Source organism: Lithobates pipiens, unplaced genomic scaffold (assembly GCF_037356315.1).
Source record: "Lithobates pipiens isolate NorthernLeopardFrog02 unplaced genomic scaffold, aLitPip1_a1.2 Scaffold_18, whole genome shotgun sequence".
NCBI classification, from domain to species: Eukaryota; Metazoa; Chordata; class Amphibia; order Anura; family Ranidae; genus Lithobates; species Lithobates pipiens.
Window position 1 is genome coordinate 635,060,755 of NW_027507758.1, and position 21,287 is coordinate 635,082,041.

General features: G+C 45.7%; 2 protein-coding genes across 2 annotated transcripts in view; both read right to left on the reverse strand.

Moving 5' to 3' along the window:
• The window catches only part of LOC143989634 (uncharacterized), a 566,499-nt gene that overhangs the window by 275,837 nt on the left and 269,375 nt on the right, over positions 1-21,287 (reverse strand). The gene's annotated exons all lie outside the window — the stretch shown is intronic.
• The window catches only part of LOC143989541 (NACHT, LRR and PYD domains-containing protein 3-like), a 106,040-nt gene continuing 97,607 nt past the window's right edge, over positions 12,855-21,287 (reverse strand). Inside the window, exon 8 of the mRNA XM_077489701.1 lies at positions 12,855-13,882. Within this exon, the coding sequence (XP_077345827.1) occupies positions 13,690-13,882 (193 nt within the window). The 3' untranslated portion in view covers positions 12,855-13,689. The remainder of the gene's footprint in view (positions 13,883-21,287) is intronic.

A 21,287-nucleotide genomic window follows, 5' to 3' on the forward strand; every position in this document is an offset into this window, starting at 1 on the left:
TGGATTACATTGGCACCCACAGTTGATCCTCTATATTGGATGTAAGTGGAAATTTATGGGGTGAGATATCACAAATGTACTTGTGCATACAATGGTGGCCTAGATCTTGGGGAAAGAAGAAATGAAGAAATTACATTTTGCTACAATGTAAAGTAGTGAGTGTACAGCTTGTATAACAGTGTAAATTTGCTGTCCCCTCAAAAAAACTCAACTCACAGCCATTAATGTCTAAGCCACTGGCAACAAAAGTGTGTACACCCCTAAGTGAAATTGTCCAAATTGGGCCCAATTAGCCCTTTTCTCTCCACGTTGTCATGTGACCTGTTAGTGTTACAAGGTCTCAGGTGTGAATGGGGAGCAGGTGTGTTAAATTTGGGGTTATCGCTCTCACTCTCTCATACTGTTTACTGGAAGTTTAACATGGCACCTCATGGCAAAGAACTCTCTGAGGATTTAAAAAAAAGAAGATTGCCAAGACCCTGAAACTGAGCTGCAGCACAGTGGCCAAGACCATACAGTGGTTTAACAAGACAGGTTCCACTCAGAACAGGCCCCGCCATGGTCGACTAAAGAAGTTGAGTGCACGTGCTCAGCATCATATTCATGTCTTGGGAAATAGACATATGAGTGCTGCCAGCATTGCTACAGAGGTTGAAGGGGTGGGGGGGTCCGCCTGTCAGTGCTCAGACCATACGCCGCACACTGCATCAAATTGGTCTGCATGGCTGTTGTCCCATAAGGAAGCCTCTTCTAAAGATAATGCACAAGAAAGCCTGTAAACAGTTTGCTGAAGACAAGCAGACTAAGGACATGGATTACTGGAACCATGTCCTGTGGTCTGATGAGACCAAGATAAATGTATTTGGTTCAGATGGTGTCAAGCGTGTGTGGCGGCAAACAGGTGAGGAGTACAAAGATAAGTGTGTTGCCTACAGTCAAGCTTGGTGGTGGGAGTGTCATGGTCTGGGGCTGCATGAGTGCTGCTGGCACTGGGGAGCTACAGATCATTGAGGGAACCATGAATGGCAACATGTACTGTGACATACTGAAGCAGAGCATGATCTCCTCCCTTCAGAGACTGGGCCGCAGGGCTGTATTCCAATATAATAATGACCCCAAACACACCTCCCAGATGACCACTGCCTTGCTAAAGAAGCTGAGGGTAAAGGTGGTGGACTGGCTAAGTATGTCTCCAGATCTAAACCCGATTGAGCATCTGTGGGGCATCCTCAAATGGAAGACTGTTCTAAACACGGGAAACATGCGCCCCTTTACAGGCACACTATACACACCCCCAAGGTATGAAATTTAAAGGAATATTACACTTTTATTGTTTCACTTTAAGCATTATTAAAATCCCTGCTCCCGAAAAAACTTTAATTTTTGAAACTTTTTTTTGCATTGATAAATGTCCCCTGAGGCAGGACCCGGGTCCCCAAACACTTTTTATGACAATACCATGCATATAAGCCTTTAAAATTAGCACTTTTGATTATTCATGTTCGTGTCCCATAGACTTTAACGGTGTTCGCGTGTTTGAACAAATTGTATGCCTGTTCGCATGCTCTTGTGCGAACCGAACAAGCGGGTGTTCGGCTCATCCCTAATCATGTACCACTATAGCCAAAACACTACAGGTGCCCTCTTTTACATAATGTAATGGGCGTATAAATGGAAACATACATGGAGACCCACAAATTGTGTGTATGTGTATATAGAGCCAACCACAAGTATGTGAAATATATATATATATATATATATATATATATATATACATACACACACACACACACACACACACACTAAATTGCATCAAGGGATGTATACACATTTCCAATAATTCAAATGAGCAAACATAACATGCAAATAAGGGTTGTTAGACAGTAATAATGGTAAAAGTAATGATGTGATGACTAGATATGGGCATGCGGGAGAGTTAAGCAGTGAGAGTGGAGATGATGGTGTTGGAAAGTAGTGGTGATGCAATGTCACTGATATTAATGCACTGAGGCAGGAAAAGCTAAATGTCACGTATGAAAACCGCTGACTCTGTATGAACTTTCGTGATCATTTAGTATGAAGATAATGCAAAAGGGGGTAGAGGTGAGCCTGACATACCTCAGCACCGTGGGGGGATTTACACAAATGCAGTTGTCTGTAGTTTTTTATTATTGGTCATGAAGACCTATGGGTGTAACCTCATAGAATAAATGGACCTTCTCTGGGACAACCAAATATAGTGTAATGTCTTTAACCGCTTCAGCCCTGGAAGATTTTACCCCCTTCCTGACCAGAGCACTTTTTACAATTCGGCACTGCGTTGCTTTCACTGACAATTGCGCGGTTGTGCGATGCTGTAACCAAACAAAATTTGTGTCCTTTTTTTCCCCACAAATAGAGCTTTCTTTTGGTGGTATTTGATCACCTCTGCGGTTTTTATTTTTTACGCTATAAACAAAAGAACAGCTACAATTTTGAAACAAAACACAGTGGGGGGGTTATTTACTAAAGGTAAATCCACTTTGCACTACGAGTGCACTTGGAAGTGCAATCGCTGTAAATCTGAGGGGTAGATCTGAAATGAGGGGACGCTCTGCTGATTTTATCATCCAATCATGTGCAAGCTAAAATGCTGTTTTTTTTATTTTCCTTGCATGTCCCCCTCGGATCTACAGCGACTGCACTTGCCCTGCATTTGCCTCTGCGGAAATAACCCCCAATATCTTTTACTTTTTGCTATAATAAATATCCCAGATTTTTTTTTTTTTTTTTTATAATTTTTTCCTCAGTTTAGGCCGAAATGTTTTCTTCTACAAATTTTTTTAAGAAAAAATAAATAAAAAAATCACAATAAGCGTCTATTAATTGGTTTGCGCAAAAGTTCTAGCATCTACAAAATAGGGGATAGATTTTTGCCATTTTTAGTATTTATTTTTCTACTAGTAATGGTGGCGATCTGCGATATTTAATCGGGACTGCAATATTGCTGGCGGACAGATTGGACACTTTTGACACATTTTTGGGACCATTGACAATTATACAGCGATCAGTGCTATAAAAATGTACTGATTACATTATGTAACACACTGATTAAAAATGTCACTGGCAGGGAAGGTGTTAACATTAGGGGGCGATCAAGGGATTAATTGTGTTCCCTCTCTGTGTTCTAACTGTGGGGGGGATGGGACTTTCAAGGGCAAGAGAGAGATCGGTGTTCATACTTTGTATGAACACACAATCAGTCTCTTCTCCCCTCAGAGAACCAGGATCTGTGTTTACACACACAGATCCCAGTTCCCGCTGTGTCATGTGCGATCGCGGGAGCACTCACATAGGGTCTGGGGGCAAGCAACGGGCGTGGTTAAAGTGGTTAAAGTATCTAGACATTACTGGGGATGAGATGGGGTGTTGGTGCTAGTGACCTACTTAGTGGTTAGTTCAGATATCTCAGCCTGAGATCCGGGCCGGGAAGTCCAAGTCTCTGCTGGGCTATCGTGGCAGTGCACCTAGCGAGGTTCTGTACAGAGTCCACTGTTGAATTGCAGCCATGCAGCACTCGGCATCGTTAGCACTCACAATGTGAGTGCTTGAGGGGGCAGAAATAGACGGCTGCTCAGTGAGGCTGTGTGACATGTGAGCCGGATCCCTTAGTGTGGTTGCCTGTACTATGATCATTGTAGACTGTGAGCCGAGACTCCAGAGCACTTCCAGCTACACTAACAATTCCCCCATGTCCAGCTCCCTGTGCACAGCTATACTGCATGTATATATGGGGGGGGGGGGGGGTGAGGGAGCCAGGGGAGTAGACAGGGGCCTGGGGGCAGCAGGAGCTGAATACGGGGATGGTGGGGGCAAAATGTTGAGGAACCGATCCACCCCATTTTCCTCCTGCAGCTGCTGAACAGCTACTGCTGTTGTCTATATACGGTAAGAGAATACCAACAAGACGGATATCAATGTCCTCTTACAAAAGCAGATATGTATCCAAAAGGGATAGCGTAGCCACAACAGAGATATAATGTTTCTCCCGTTATGCAGACTTAGCTTCTCTAATGTGAATAGACATTTGAAGGCAAGAAGTCCAACGCATTGCATTTGATACTTACAAACCGGCGAAGGCCCACACACACACAGAGAACACGTCTCCAAGACCATGAGAAGGGTTTCATACTGACGGTTTTACCGCTGGTCCCGATTCAACCCAAGTGAGCTCTGCTAGAGCGCTCCTTGGTTAAATCAGACACAGGGAGACAGATAACAATCTATAAAATACACATAATAAAATTTCCACAACAGTGTCTAAAATGGATTTTGCTGGGGGAGGTACCCAGGGCACCCCATGATGGCGGAACGCCAGGGCCCAGCTGCAATGGCGACTGCTGTGACTCTGTTATTTCCGCTACTGTCCCAACCCCTGACGTGGGACCTCCCCAGATTCCCCTCCATGGAGTGCTGCTCGCCGACTTAAATGTAGTGATAATACCAGAAGGTGCGAGATTGTTCTAGAAGATCAGTAGAAGTACGGGGCATGGACTCACATCTGTGAGGTTGTGGGGAACCCATCCAGGGATTAGATGACCCATCAGAGGACTTGTGGTGAATATGTCTGTCTCCCCACTGAAGTCAATGGGTGGTCACTTCACTGTTTCCCTATATTGGCCCAACCCCCTACTCTCATCTATCCATACCTCCAACCTCTACATTGTACACACCTCAGGACATCAACCATGTGCACAGCTGGAGATCATCTTTCCAAAATCATTCCACTGATGGAACGCACACCCTCAGATTAATATGATGTGTACTGGTGGTCCAATCAGAACACTACGGGCCCCAGCAGTGCACACCCCCAGATTAATATGACACATGTATTGGTGGTCCGATTATAACACTCCAGGCCCCAGTGGTGCACACCACCAGATCAATACTGCATGTGTACTGGTGGTCCAATCGGAACACTCCAAGCCCCAGCAGTGCACACCAGCCCTGATATTTCTTCGTTGTAACTCTCCGGTGAAATCTCCACTCATTAATTACTAGCCAGATTCTCTATATTACCTCCTGTATGTACAAAACTACCCCAAACCCCTCCCCCCTCCTCACATCCAATAGAAATTGGAGGAATGGTTTCTTCTTCCTGAAATTTAGACCTGGAGAGGAATAGAAAAGATCTAACAAACACCACAAAGTCTTTTTATAGAGATTTATTACATCACATCCAAAACTATTTTACACATAATTATTCCATGGAATATCAAGAGATTTTTATATCAATAATCCATCAAATCTCTGTTTTTATTGGACTTTATTCCCAGCAATAATCAATCAGGAATCCAAGCCAGCAATCATCAGATCCATAGGAATGTTTCCAATATCCAGTAATCACGGTTTGATCCTCCGACATAACCAGTGCACAGAATTATAACTCTATCACATGAAATGGATCTTACTGGTTGGTTGATGCCATTTATTGATCTATTGATTTCTTTATATTATATAATAGATTGATTTTTCCATGTATTTATCATCCTCTCCGTATATCTCTTCACCTTGTCTAACATAATACAAATCCTAAATGTTATAAATCGCAGTCATGTCCATGAATTTTATCTGACTTGGGTCTTTATAATATGATATACTGGACTTTTTCTTCATTCCTTATTTGTATATTGTCTTCTTACACCTGTTCTGATGAAGTGACAATTTGAAGCCATGAAACGTGTTTATTGTGTATTTTACAGTTCTTGTCCAATAAACACCTGTTTTGAAGAAAACATTCCAGAGTTACCTCCTTTATTTTGGGGGCCTCTGCTGACTACACCCTCATTTTTTCTTGGGGTAAAAGTTCTCTACTGGGATCAAAATACTGCTTAGTATATGACCATCCAGAATTCCCAGACGACCATGGAGTGTGACCACCCATTGACTTCAGTGAGGAGACAGTAATATTCTCCACAAGTCCTCAGATAGGTTGTCTGATCCCTGGATGGGTTCCCAACAACCTCACAGATATGAATACATTCTACTGATCTTCTAGAACAATCTTGCAACTTCTAGTATTATCACTATACTTAGTCCCATCTCTACCATTGTCTTTTATCCTCTTTTTCCCCGTCTCCTGATGGTTTGGAGAATTTCTAAATATTACTCTCATGATAGGTCTACTTTAATTGTATGCAGAGTAGAGGGGAAGGTGTACACAGACTCCTCCCATTGTTGGTTAATAAAGGAGGTAACTATAGGGTATTCTGACCTGTCCAATCACAATATCCCCTGAGGAGCCCCCATCATGTCCAGCTACCTCCCAGACATAAGACTGTCCCCCAATCTGGTCATTTCCTGATAGATCAGATGACAAAGTCGTATTTATGAGGGTTACTGTCATGTCATGTCTATGGGTCCCTTTTTGTACTATAATCCATCCCCCTCCACCTCTAGACCTGTACTGGGAAATATCTGGGCTGCGATTGGTGAAGACAATGCTGCTGTTATGTTCAATACTGTTCTTTGGGCGTGATTTGTATTTCTTAAACTTGTGTCCAGTGATACAAAGACTGGTGGTCGGAGAGCATTCAGATACAAGAAGAGAGTCTGGTGTATCCTCATCTATCCAATCTGTCTACAGAGGAGAATTAGGATGTAGGTTGGAGAGCGACCCCTCCGCTGTCCTCATCTATCCACAGAGCATTATTGGGATGAAGGATGGAGCCCCACTGTCCTCACTGTGTGTTTAATGTCTTCTATATGTGTACGAGGAATCTTCATATAATGAACAGGAATTTCCCAGCATGCTGGTCTCATCAGTGGTGGCAGTTTTGGTGTGAAGATCCAAAAATCTATTTTTTTATTTTGTAGTAATGAATACATGAAGGCATAACAATACAATATAAAATGGAGGAATCCGAGGAAGGACAGATCACCGCTCAGATCATTCCTGAATAACGTTCAGTAGATATCAGAGAATAGAAAAAGTACTTCTTGAATTATACTCCATCATTGAACCTGAAGATAAGGCAGGTTAATCTGATATAATTCCATTCTGGACATTCTGGACATATCAGGATGTATTACCTGCAGAGGAGGAGAGGAGTTTCCACAGACCATTTTCTAATCTTCTTCTGTGTATAGATACATCCCAGTATCCTCTACCCCTTCATAAAAGAATATAATGAGAGTGTTAGATGAGGAAATGTTGCTGTGATGATGGAAAAGGGGGGGGGGGGGCTCGTACTGTGCTCTGTAAGAAATTATGGAAAGGGGGGCACTCGTACTGTGCTCTGTAAGAAATGATGGAAAAGGGGGAGTTCGTACTGTGCTCTGTAAGAAATTATGGAAAAGGGGGAGTTCGTACTGTGCTCTGTAAGAAATGATGGAAAAGGGGGGACTTGTACTGTGCTCTGTAAGAAATTATGGAAAGGGGGAGTTCGTACTGTGCTCTGTAAGAAATGATGGAAAAGGGGGAGTTCGTACTGTGCTCTGTAAGAAATTATGGAAAAGGGGGAGTTCGTACTGTGCTCTGTAAGAAATGATGGAAAAGGGGGAGCTCGTACTGTGCTCTGTAAGAAATGATGGAAAAGGGGGAGCTCGTACTGTGCTCTGTAAGAAATTATGGCAAAGGGGGGGCTTGTACTGTGCTCTGTAAGAAATTATGGCAAAGGGGGGGCTTGTACTGTGCTCTGTAAGAAATGATGGAAAGGGGGGGCTCGTACTGTGCTCTGTAAGAAATGATGAAAAAAGGGGGGCTCGTACTGTGCTCTGTAAGAAATTATGGAAAAGGGGGAGCTCGTACTGTGCTCTGTAAGAAATGATGGAAAAGGGGGGCTCGTACTGTGCTCTGTAAGAAATTATGGAAAAGGGGGGGCTTGTACTGTGCTCTGTAAGAAATTATGGAAAAGGGGGGGCTTGTGTGCTCTGTAAGAAATGATAGAAAAGGGGGGCTCGTACTGTGCTCTGTAAGAGATGATGGAAAAGGGGGGCTTCTCCTGTACTCTGTAAGAAATTATGGAAAAGGGGGAGCTCGTACTGTGCTCTGTAAGAAATGATGGAAAAGGGGGGCTCGTACTGTGCTCTGTAAGAAATTATGGAAAAGGGGGGCTTCTCCTGTGCTCTGTAAGAAATGATGGAAAAGGGGGGGCTCGTACTGTGCTCTGTAAGAAATTATGGAAAAGGGGGGCTTCTCCTGTGCTCTGTAAGAAATGATGGAAAAGGGGGGGCTCGTACTGTGCTCTGTAAGAAATGATGGAAAAGGGGGAGCTCGTACTGTGCTCTGTAATAAATGATGGAAAAAGGGGGGGCTCGTACTGTGCTCTGTAAGAAATGATGGAAAAGAGGGGGCTCGTACTGTGCTCTGTAAGAAATTATGGAAAAGGGGGAGCTCGTACTGTGCTCTGTAAGAAATGATGGAAAAGGGGGAGCTCGTACTGTGCTCTGTAATAAATGATGGAAAAAGGGGGGGCTCGTACTGTGCTCTGTAAGAAATGATGGAAAAGGGGGGGGCTCGTACTGTGCTCTGTAAGAAATGATGGAAAAGGGGGCGCTCGTACTGTGCTCTGAAAGAAATGATGGAAAAGGGGGGGGGGGCTTGTACTGTGCTCTGTAAGAAATTATGGAAAGGGGGAGCTTTACTGTGTTCTGTAAGAAATTATGGAAGGGGGGGGCTCGTACTATGCTCTGTAAGAAATTATGGAAAAGGGGGGCTTCTCCTGTGCTCTGTAAGAAATGATGGAAAAAGGGGGGGCTCGTACTGTGCTCTGTAAGAAATGATGGAAAAGGGGGGGCTCGTACTGTGCTCTGTAAGAAATGATGGAAAAGGGGGGGCTCGTACTGTGCTCTGTAAGAAATGATGGAAAAGGGGGGGCTCGTACTGTGCTCTGTAAGAAATGATGGAAAGGGGGGGTTCGTACTGTGCTCTGTAAGAAATGATGGAAAAGGGGGGTTCGTACTGTGCTCTGTAAGAAATGATGGAAAAGGGGGGCTTCTCCTGTGCTCTGTAAGAAATGATGGAAAAGGGGGGGGGCTCGTACCGTGCTCTGTAAGAAATGATGGAAAGGGGGGGGGCTCGTACTGTGCTCTGTAAGAAATGATGGAAAAGGGGGGGGGGCTTGTACTGTGCTCTGTAAGAAATGATGGAAAAGGGGGAGTTCGTACTGTGCTCTGTAAGAAATTATGGAAAAGGGGGAGTTCGTACTGTGCTCTGTAAGAAATGATGGAAAAGGGGGAGCTCGTACTGTGCTCTGTAAGAAATTATGGCAAAGGGGGGGCTTGTACTGTGCTCTGTAAGAAATTATGGCAAAGGGGGGGCTTGTACTGTGCTCTGTAAGAAATGATGGAAAGGGGGGGCTCGTACTGTGCTCTGTAAGAAATGATGAAAAAAGGGGGGCTCGTACTGTGCTCTGTAAGAAATTATGGAAAAGGGGGGTTCGTACTGTGCTCTGTAAGAAATGATGGAAAAGGGGGGCTCGTACTTTGCTCTGTAAGAAATTATGGAAAAGGGGGGGCTTGTACTGTGCTCTGTAAGAAATTATGGAAAAGGGGGGGCTTGTAGTGTGCTCTGTAAGAAATGATGGAAAGGGGGGGGGCTCGTACTGTGCTCTGTAAGAAATGATGGAAAAGGGGGGCTCGTACTGTGCTCTGTAAGAAATGATGGAAAAGGGGGGGGGCTTGTACTGTGCTCTGTAAGAAATGATGGAAAAGGGGGGCTCGTACTGTGCTCTGTAAGAAATTATGGAAAAGGGGGGCTTCTCCTGTGCTCTGTAAGAAATGATGGAAAAGGGGGGGCTCGTACTGTGCTCTGTAAGAAATTATGGAAAAGGGGGGCTTCTCCTGTGCTCTGTAAGAAATGATGGAAAAGGGGGGGCTCGTACTGTGCTCTGTAAGAAATGATGGAAAAGGGGGAGCTCGTACTGTGCTCTGTAATAAATGATGGAAAAAGGGGGGGCTCGTACTGTGCTCTGTAAGAAATGATGGAAAAGAGGGGGCTCGTACTGTGCTCTGTAAGAAATTATGGAAAAGGGGGAGCTCGTACTGTGCTCTGTAAGAAATGATGGAAAAGGGGGAGCTCGTACTGTGCTCTGTAATAAATGATGGAAAAAGGGGGGGCTCGTACTGTGCTCTGTAAGAAATGATGGAAAAGGGGGGGGCTCGTACTGTGCTCTGTAAGAAATGATGGAAAAGGGGGCGCTCGTACTGTGCTCTGAAAGAAATGATGGAAAAGGGGGGGGGGGCTTGTACTGTGCTCTGTAAGAAATTATGGAAAGGGGGAGCTTTACTGTGTTCTGTAAGAAATTATGGAAGGGGGGGGCTCGTACTATGCTCTGTAAGAAATGATGGAAAAGGGGGAGCTCGTACTGTGCTCTGTAATAAATGATGGAAAAAGGGGGGGCTCGTACTGTGCTCTGTAAGAAATGATGGAAAAGGGGGGGCTCGTACTGTGCTCTGTAAGAAATGATGGAAAAGGGGGGGCTCGTACTGTGCTCTGTAAGAAATGATGGAAAAGGGGGGGCTCGTACTGTGCTCTGTAAGAAATGATGGAAAAGGGGGGTTCGTACTGTGCTCTGTAAGAAATGATGGAAAAGGGGGGTTCGTACTGTGCTCTGTAAGAAATGATGGAAAAGGGGGGCTTCTCCTGTGCTCTGTAAGAAATGATGGAAAAGGGGGGGGGCTCGTACCGTGCTCTGTAAGAAATGATGGAAAGGGGGGGGGGCTCGTACTGTGCTCTGTAAGAAATGATGGAAAAGGGGGGGGGCTTGTACTGTGCTCTGTAAGAAATGATGGAAAAGGGGGAGTTCGTACTGTGCTCTGTAAGAAATTATGGAAAAGGGGGAGTTCGTACTGTGCTCTGTAAGAAATGATGGAAAAGGGGGAGCTCGTACTGTGCTCTGTAAGAAATTATGGCAAAGGGGGGGCTTGTACTGTGCTCTGTAAGAAATTATGGCAAAGGGGGGGCTTGTACTGTGCTCTGTAAGAAATGATGGAAAGGGGGGGCTCGTACTGTGCTCTGTAAGAAATGATGAAAAAAGGGGGGCTCGTACTGTGCTCTGTAAGAAATTATGGAAAAGGGGGGTTCGTACTGTGCTCTGTAAGAAATGATGGAAAAGGGGGGCTCGTACTGTGCTCTGTAAGAAATTATGGAAAAGGGGGGGCTTGTACTGTGCTCTGTAAGAAATTATGGAAAAGGGGGGGCTTGTAGTGTGCTCTGTAAGAAATGATAGAAAAGGGGGGCTCGTACTGTGCTCTGTAAGAGATGATGGAAAAGGGGGACTTCTCCTGTACTCTGTAAGAAATTATGGAAAAGGGGGAGCTCGTACTGTGCTCTGTAAGAAATGATGGAAAAGGGGGTGCTTGTACTTTGCTCTGTAAGAAATGATGGAAAAGGGGGGGCTTGTACTGTGCTCTGTAAGAAATGATGGAAAGGGGGAGCTTTACTGTGTTCTGTAAGAAATGATGGAAAGGGGGGGGGCTCGTACTGTGCTCTGTTAGAAATGATGGAAAAGGGGGGCTTGTACTGTGCTCTGTAAGAAATGATGGAAAAGGGGGGGGGGCTTGTACTGTGCTCTGTAAGAAATGACGGAAAAGGGGGGCTCGTACTGTGCTCTGTAAGAAATTATGGAAAAGGGGGGCTTCTCCTGTGCTCTGTAAGAAATGATGGAAAAGGGGGGGCTCGTACTGTGCTCTGTAAGAAATTATGGAAAAGGGGGGCTTCTCCTGTGCTCTGTAAGAAATGATGGAAAAGGGGGGGCTCGTACTGTGCTCTGTAAGAAATGATGGAAAAGGGGGAGCTCGTACTGTGCTCTGTAATAAATGATGGAAAAAGGGGGGGCTCGTACTGTGCTCTGTAAGAAATGATGGAAAAGAGGGGGCTCGTACTGTGCTCTGTAAGAAATTATGGAAAAGGGGGAGCTCGTACTGTGCTCTGTAAGAAATGATGGAAAAGGGGGAGCTTGTACTGTGCTCTGTAATAAATGATGGAAAAGGAGGGGGCTCGTACTGTGCTCTGTAAGAAATGATGGAAAAGGGGGGGGCTCGTACTGTGCTCTGTAAGAAATGATGGAAAAGGGGGCGCTCGTACTGTGCTCTGAAAGAAATGATGGAAAAGGGGGGGGGGGGCTTGTACTGTGCTCTGTAAGAAATTATGGAAAGGGGGAGCTTTACTGTGTTCTGTAAGAAATTATGGAAGGGGGGGGCTCGTACTATGCTCTGTAAGAAATGATGGAAAAGGGGGAGCTCGTACTGTGCTCTGTAATAAATGATGGAAAAAGGGGGGGCTCGTACTGTGCTCTGTAAGAAATGATGGAAAAGGGGGGGCTCGTACTGTGCTCTGTAAGAAATGATGGAAAAGGGGGGGCTCGTACTGTGCTCTGTAAGAAATGATGGAAAAGGGGGGGCTCGTACTGTGCTCTGTAAGAAATGATGGAAAAGGGGGGTTCGTACTGTGCTCTGTAAGAAATGATGGAAAAGGGGGGTTCGTACTGTGCTCTGTAAGAAATGATGGAAAAGGGGGGCTTCTCCTGTGCTCTGTAAGAAATGATGGAAAAGGGGGGGGGCTCGTACCGTGCTCTGTAAGAAATGATGGAAAGGGGGGGGGGCTCGTACTGTGCTCTGTAAGAAATGATGGAAAAGGGGGGGGGGGCTTGTACTGTGCTCTGTAAGAAATGATGGAAAAGGGGGGGGCTTGTACTGTGCTCTGTAAGAAATGATGGAAAGGGGGGGGGCTCGTACTGGGCTCTGTAAGAAATGATGAAAAAAGGGGGGCTCTTACTGTACTCTGTAAGAAATAATGGAAATGGGGAGCTTGTACTGTACTCTGTATGAAATTATGGAAAGGGGGGGGGGGGGGCTTGTGCTGTGCTCTGTAAGAAATGATAGTATATTTTTATACACACTAATATTTTTATATCTTTCTGGAAATGTCTGCAATGTGTAATGTAGAAATCTCCAGCTGTACAATGTACATCAGGGGTCTACTATGCTGGGAGTAGATCTTATGTAGATTGTATGTAGATGGAGGGATATGCGATTTCATTCCTTCATAACTGACCCTAGTATGCAAATACACCAAATCATCCCCTCTGCCCTCAAACTTTAGGGGTTTAATAGGTGTCCCCCATTTATAAGGAATCACCTTGTGAATCAACCACCTAATACTGAGGGGCCCTCACCATGGCAGGGGCACACACACTCATGGCCATCCAACCATTGGAATAGCAGACTGGATGCCTGGTATGCTGGGCTGTCATGTGTACAGGATGAGAACACACATCTGATTGGCTCAGTTATACTGATTGATTGGATAGTCAGCAGAGGAGGGGGGATTTTTAGTGAAAATAAAGTTATTTTTCTTTAAAAGTATACCATTGTGGAAGATTGTAGGACCTGAACTAAGATTATTAGTGTTGGATCTGATTTTTCTCATCCCCCATCTGTAATGATAAAACTTGGGATGAGGAATAAATTCTCCATCATCTGGGAAATCTGTGACTGGCACAGGAAAACTCAATCGGTATATCTACAGAGACCTCCAATGGGTTCTACATAAATAGTATAGAATGTTTGTCACCCCGTGCTTCCATTTTCATTACAGTGCTGCCCGGGTGTCAGAAGACCTCCCAACAACATCCCACTTCCATCATCTCATCACCATCCAATGTTGTCTCCATTTTACTATTCACATTCTAAGACTTAGTATGTGTGTTACCTCCGATATCTGTTTTTATACACAGTAAAGCCCACTTGCTGCAGAACCTCTATACATCGATTCACTTCTGAGATTGACATCTTTTCATCATGATCCAATGCTATCCGCAGTCTGGTCAGAGTTATGTTTGTGGTGATAATTGAGGAAAGGTCATCACAGCACGATAATGTCACTTTACAGCCATAAACTCTGGTGGGAGAAGAAACAGGAAATAGAGGTGAAATGTTCTTCCAGTGATGGGCAGAAGAAGACACATTCCAATGAATAATCAGTGGGCGGAATCTTAGAAGGTTAAATATTGGGATATTTGGATGGATAATCTCATGAAATATTGGTTGGACCTTCTTCACTGAGCAGAGAGCTGTGAATGTCAGTCTCCAGCTCCCTGGAGTACTAGGCTGTGGAGGGGGCAGAAGCAGCTGGCTCTGGCTCTCTGGGGCATGCTGAGAGGCTGAGCCAGCTACTCGTCCAGGCATCTGGGTGGTTCCAGACATTAACCCTTTTGTTGTCTACATTGTACAGACCTGACAGTGTTGGGTGGGATTCACACACAATCCGTTGGCTGCAGCCCCGGATTGTGTGTAAAACTGACAAGCACACTCCTACCTGTCAGATGAAAGCATTCAGGTGGCTGTGTTGCTGCCTGATTGCTCACACATATATTCCAGGCTCCGTTTGACCACTTGCGGGCCGGGACTGACATTGTGGGTGCCGGCAGGTAGAGGGAAGGGGGAAAAGTGGACACACGTCTGCTCTCCCCCCCCCCCCCCCCTTCTTGCTGTGATCCAGAAAGCGACTTCTATGAGGCCACTTCCGGGCCCACCTCTCAGGGTCCCCACCCACCATAGGTGGGAAACAATGCAATATGCATTGTAAAACATTCAGTGGAGCCCAGATGAGACATTGGGGGTCTTTTAGACCCTGGATGTCTCATTAAAGAGAACCTGTCATGTAAAAATCATCACATAGGGGACTTTTTGTCCCCTATGTGGTAAAATAAAAGTTACAGTAAGTAAAAAAAATACTAGGGCTGTGGAAATTAAAGATTAATTCCTCGATTAATCAATTAATTTTTTTGATCGATCAAAATTCTTTGGATCGGTATTCACCTCTCCGCCGGCTTCAGGGAGTTCCGTCGGAGATCCAGTGACATCAAGGACATCGACATCACTGGACTCCTACCCTTCCCCAAATGCCTCCATCTGCTAACGAAGGGAAGGGGGGAGGAGTCTGGTGAAGTTGAAGTTTCGATAGAACCTAACGCGTACGGGGGAGGAGCTACGCATGACATCACCGGCTGCTGCCCTATGGAACTAGCACGATTGTCAGCTTTACATGCTGTGTTTTTATCATCTTTATGTGAGTAGTTTGTGTTTGAACACAAAAATTTAATCTTATACTTAAGCGGTGAGCACTTACATCTTTTCTATCTACCCATGACCTGGCGTCCTTGCTGAGATCTAAGGAGACGTGAGAGAAGTTTATGGTCCGTGTTAACCCTTTTGATACCTGCTTGCATGATCACCTGTTTGCACAGAGGTCCATGCCATTAGGTGAGAGTGATTACTTCCCAACGGGAAGACACTACCAAAGAGGTCGGAGAGTGCTGCTCACCCGCAAGAATAGAAAATGGGAAAAGTTCCCCCACAGTGAGGTTTTTAGGCAGCAAAGAGTACATGTGAAGGAGTACCATATAAAAAATTAAATATTTATTAATATAAGAGGATATAGCACATTAGTTAAAACATGAGCTCCGCTGGGCAAGTAATATACAATAGAAAAAAATAGAAAAATGGGTGTACATATGCAGACAACAACTTCATACAAACACTGTACAGAATTAACGACAGTGGAGATGTAACACTGACGCGTTTCAACCCAACCTAGGGGTCTTCTTCAGAGGGGTGGTCTGCTAGAGGAAAAGGATATGATGAATACATATATCAATTGATAATTCCATACCATATAGATACCTAATATTGTAGTATAATTACCCAATACTGTACATCCAAAAAGATAGAGAGAACATTCCCAGTGGAGATTCCTCTTAAAAACAGACCACTTGTCTCTCCCCACATGGGGTTCCAAAGCCCTCAGCCGCCACCGTATACCAGGGGGGAAAAGGAAAACAGGGTCTAATGGTGTGGCTTACAAGAGGTCACACTTATAGCTCCCCTCCCCTAACCAATAAGGGAGGGAATGCAAACACCAGCAGCCAGAAGGTGGACGAGTCCTACCCGCAGCAAAATTCCATACAGATGTGCAATTAGCATAGCATGCTCAAAATTAAAAGGGCACGCAGTTACAGTGCATAACTATACAGTGGATATATATATATATATATATATATATATATATATATATATATATATATATATATATATATATATATATACACAGTAAATATACATGCCTGTACATGTTGAACACAGAGGAAGGTTTCAGATAATCCCAAGTGCCCAAGAGTGGTAGTGCACACCCATAGTTACTGTGTGTGGGACTGTGAAATAATGACTGAAGAAGGTGAGAACAGCACTAGTCTGGAGCTAACAGATAAGTGAAGCGAACGTTCAAGGAATCAGAAAGATCAAAGCAACAGGTGGACCACAACAAATACGTAATGTGGATATTACGTATTTGTTGTGGTTCACCTGTTTCTTTGATCTTTGGGTGTGTACTACCACTCTTGGGCACTTGGGATTATCTGAAACCTTCCTCTGTGTTCAACATGTACAGGCATGTGTATATATATATATATATATATATATATATATATATATATATATATATATATATATATTTGCACTGTATAGTTATGCACTGTAACTGTGTGCCCTTTTAATTTTGAGCATGCCATGCTAATTGCACATCTGTATGGAATGTTGCTGCGGGTAGGACTCATCCGCCTTCTGGCTGCTGGTGTTTGCATTCCCTCCCTTATTGGTTAGGGGAGGGGAGCTATAAGTGTGACCTCTCGTAAGCCACACCATTGGACCCCATTTTCCTTTTCCCCCCTAGTATACGGCGGCGGCTGAGGGCTTTGGAACCCCATGTGGGGAGAGACAAGCGGTCTGTTTTTAAGAGGAATCTCCACTGGGAATGTTCTCTCTATCTTTTTGGATGTACAGTATTGGGTAATTATACTACAATATTAGGTATCTATATGGTATAGAATTATCAATTGATATATGTATTCATCATATCCTTTTCCTCTAGCAGACCACCCCTCTGAAGAAGACCCCTAGGTTGGGTTGAAACGCTTCAGAGTTACATCTCCACTGTCGTTAATTCTGTGCAGTGTTTGTATGAAGTTGTTGTCTGCATATGTACACCCATTTTTCTATTTTTTTCTATTGTATATTACTTGCCCAGCGGAGCTCATGTTTTAACTAGTGTGCTATATCCTCTTATATTAATGTAGCGGGGTCTCTTTAAGGACTATAAAACTACTGTTCCCAGAACCCCGCTGGTTCCCAGGATGTTTTGAGTTATGTCTCAAAGACTCATGGGGGAGGATATATAAGGAGGGGGAGAGGCCTAGTTCTTTCTCTTTGGACACCCCCCTCTCTTCAAGCAAGAGGAGATCTGTGCTGAACTGCTGAGGCACAAGGCCTGAAGCCTGGGCCTTGTGCTCTTTTCCAAAGAGCTCTCTGCCAGCCTAGTTGCACCTGAGAGACATTTTCTCATTCCTTGCTGCAGTACACCAGAAGGATTGAAGACTCGGAGGTCGGTGGATTCCTGTTCCTAGACGAAAAGGCAGAGAAACCGGACTTGGACTTGTCCGGGTGGTGAGAGCTGTTTAAAGACAGATGCTTTATCTTTATTATTCGTTTGGATTACAAAGTTGTTCTTCAAGTGCACCACCGAAAGATTGCTAGCGAATATTGTTTTACTGGACTTCCATCTAGATCAGTCAGGCCTGACTGCATAGGTAGATAGTGCTGGGTGTTAGTTTACCCATGCGGGGAAGTAGCTGAAAAAGGGCAGCGTTAGAGTTGCATAGCAATACTTTATTGTGCTGATTACTCTGTTTATCTTTATTACTGGTTACTGCAGGGACCTGCTTATGTGTTGCAAACCAAATGTTCAATTCATGTTATTCCTTTTATAAAACAACAAGTAAAGTCAGTTATATACTTTCAAAGATTGTCTATGAGCTTGAGTTACCCACGCACGCACACACACATATTTAGAGTATAAGTGATTTAATGAGAATTGCTAGATACCAACTGTGCCAGAGTGGGTAGTGCAGATTGCCGGGGGGTTGGCGGAGCTGTGCTCAGGACCCAAACCAAACTTGCGGCCCTCTTAAGTGAGGGTATCGCTATACGTGGGGGCTCGTCCGGGATTTCTGAGACAGCGGTGAACACGCCAGAGGTACCGGCATGGACCCACAGGGAGTCAGAGCGTGGTGTGAAGCGGCTAAGGCCGACCCAAGTCAGTCAGTGGTCATTAGCCTCCCAGGGGAGAAATGGTCGACTGAGACCGTAGAGGAGTTAATGAAGTCAGTGTCCCCGGACCATGAACCATGGGTGATGGAGATAAAATCAGACCCAGACATCTCATATCAGTATGCGCTAGTGGAATACTGGGATGGGATGCCGGAGGCTTGCAAGCGCAACCGTGTACGGACACAAGACAACAGATCCTTTAGGTTGGCGCACGCAATAAAGGAGGAGCCTTTGCCAACGGGATCACCGCAGGCTGCGGACTGTACCTCACCCGAGAGTCTCAGATCAGCACCGGCCACCCTTAGCGCAGAACTGTGTGCTGTCCTGGTGGAGATTGTGGCCCAGTGCAAGAAGGATCCCACAGATTACCCGATGTCGGGGTACAGAAAACTCCGGATGTTTTCAGGGAGGAAACCTGTACCTTCGGAAGAAGAGGGATTTGAAGAGTGGTTAGATAGCGCAACTCAGGCACTAGAGGAATGGGAAGTTCCAGAGGGCATAAAGAAGCAGAGGATTGTGGAAAGTCTAAAGGGGCCTGCTCTAGAGGCCGTACGCAACCTGAAGATGAGCAGGACAGACTGTAATGCGCAGGAGTACCTAGATGTACTACAGATTGTGTTTGGTGGGACAGAGAAAATCTCTGAGCTTGCTTATCAGTTAGAGCATTGCTACCAGAAAAAGGGTGAAAAACTATCAGACTACATGGGACGTTTAGATAAAATCCTGCATAGGATGATCCTAAAGAAGGGGATCAGCCCCAAGAAAAGTAGATGAGGCCCGTGCTCAACAGGTACTGAGGGGAGCTCAACCCATGGATCCTATTGCATGGACACTGCGTGCCCGACTGGATGGGAAGAATCTGGAGTACACTGACCTCATCCGAATGATCAGAGAGGAAGAGGCCCTACTGGAAGAGAAAAGGGAAGAACATCTCACCGAGCCCGTCAAACAACCGGTAGCAATAGTTACACCGGCCATGACTACCGCTAGAGATAAGGAGGTGGACACTTTGAAGTTACAGATGTCCCAGGTGATGGAGATGTTGACTGCTATGATGGCGAAAGGTCAAGGGGGAGCCGAGAAACCAAGTCCTAGGAAGGAGTTGTTTCCAGATACACCAACACCAAGCCCCACACGAGGCCGAGAAGAGACGCTATGCTACAACTGCGGGGGCAGTGGCCACTTCGCCAGTAGATGTTCCAGTCCCAAGAAGAAGAAGATAGATAACCGCCAGCCGGCGGGAAACGCCAGAGGGCCCCGGTGAGGGAGTCAACCGGGTGCCCATGCCTTTCAGTGAACTCCAAACTGAATAGAGGGAAGAGGAAGAGAGAAAACCAGACCCCTCAGAAGGAATGTCTACAAATAAGAAACGATAACATCCCTCAGCGGGTTTGTACTCCCATTACTGTGGGGAGGGTCAATGCATACCAGACTCGAAAGAGAATAAAGTCTAAAACCAACTGGATGAAGACGGGTCCCCAGAAGAGGGTGGCCTCAACCCGGCCCTACCCAGAAGAATTGGTCGGCCCATCCCCTACTGTCTCCATCCAGGTGGAAGGAGTCTACACGAAGGCCCTCCTGGATACTGGAGCTCAAGTGACTTTGTTGTACAGAGACTTCTATGATAGGCACTTGAGCCATTTGCCTATACAGAAGATAGAAGAGCTGGAGATATGGGGCCTGGGAGCTCAGAGTTTCCCCTACGATGGTTACCTGCCCATAAAGCTGACCTTCGATCCATCTGTGGCGGGGAAAACAGAGGTGTTTGACACCCTGGCAGTTGTGTGTCCTAGACCGCCCGGGGCCAGCAAGATGTCCCTCATCATAGGGACCAATACGGATCTGGTGCGAAGACTTCTGACCCCTCTAGTGGAGACGAGAAACCATCAAGATCCCAATATCCATCCCATGCTGAAGACAGCCTATCAACGGTTGGTCCTAGAGCAGAAGACCCCAGGAGAGGGGATAGGGAAGGTGTGGAGACTTGGGAGAGAGGGAGTGGTGCTGCAGCCCGGAGGGGTAGCCTGCCTCAGGGCCACGGTGAAGCTTACCTGGGAGCAGCCTGGCCCCTTTGTCATGCTGGAATCCGATCCAAGGGAGGACCACTCAGGCCTGGAAGTGATACCGGAAGTGATTTCAATCAAGGCCCTGAAGAAGGCTCGAGGAAGAGTCCCAGTGAGTGTGAGAAACCCTACGGAGAGACCCATAGAGATCCCTGCCAGGATGCTGTTGGGGCAGGTGAGTCCTGCGGCCCCAGTCAGCTGGTCAGAAGTAAAAGGAACGGGTGAAGGAGGAGATGTTTGGGAGAAACTTTCCATGGAGAACCCGGACCTACCTGGAGCCTGGAAGGAGAGAGCCAAGGCCCAGCTGACTAGATGGGAGAGGATTTTCTCAAAGGATGAGTTTGATGTGGGATGTGCCAGGAGTGCCACCCACCGAATCCGCCTCCAAGAAGACAAACCCTTCAGGGAAAGGGTTAGGCGGGTCCCTCTAGCTGATCTGGAGGATCTGAGGGAGCAGCTTGCGGAGTTGAAGAAGACTGGTGTGATTCGGGAGTCTAGAAGTCCCTATGCCTCCCCCATAGTGGTGGTCAGGAAAAAGAATGGGTCATTGAGGCTTTGTATTGACTACAGGACTCTCAACAGGAGGACCATCCCTGACCAGTATACCACACCGAGAATAGAGGATGCCCTACAGAGTTTGGCTGGTGCCAAGTGGTTCAGTGTAATGGACCTCAAGAGTGGGTACTACCAAATCCCCATGCACCAGGAAGACCGAGAGAAGACAGCCTTCATAACCCCAGTGGGATTCTTCGAATTCAACAGAATGCCTCAGGGCCTGTCTGGAGCCCCTGCTACCTTTCAACGCCTCATGGAGAAGACCGTTGGAGACATGAACCTCATAGAAGTCCTTGTGTACTTGGACGATGTCATTGTCTTCGGGAAAACTTTGGAAGAACATGAGGCCAGGTTGGAGAAGGTGTTGAGAAGACTCAGCGAAGAGGGACTCAAGCTTTCTCCCGAGAAGTGCCGGTTTTACCAATCCTCCGTGAACTATCTGAGACACATAGTGTCTGAAAAGGGAGTGGCTACAGACCCTGAGAAGTTGGAGGCAGTTACCTCTTGGCCAAGACCGACAACAGT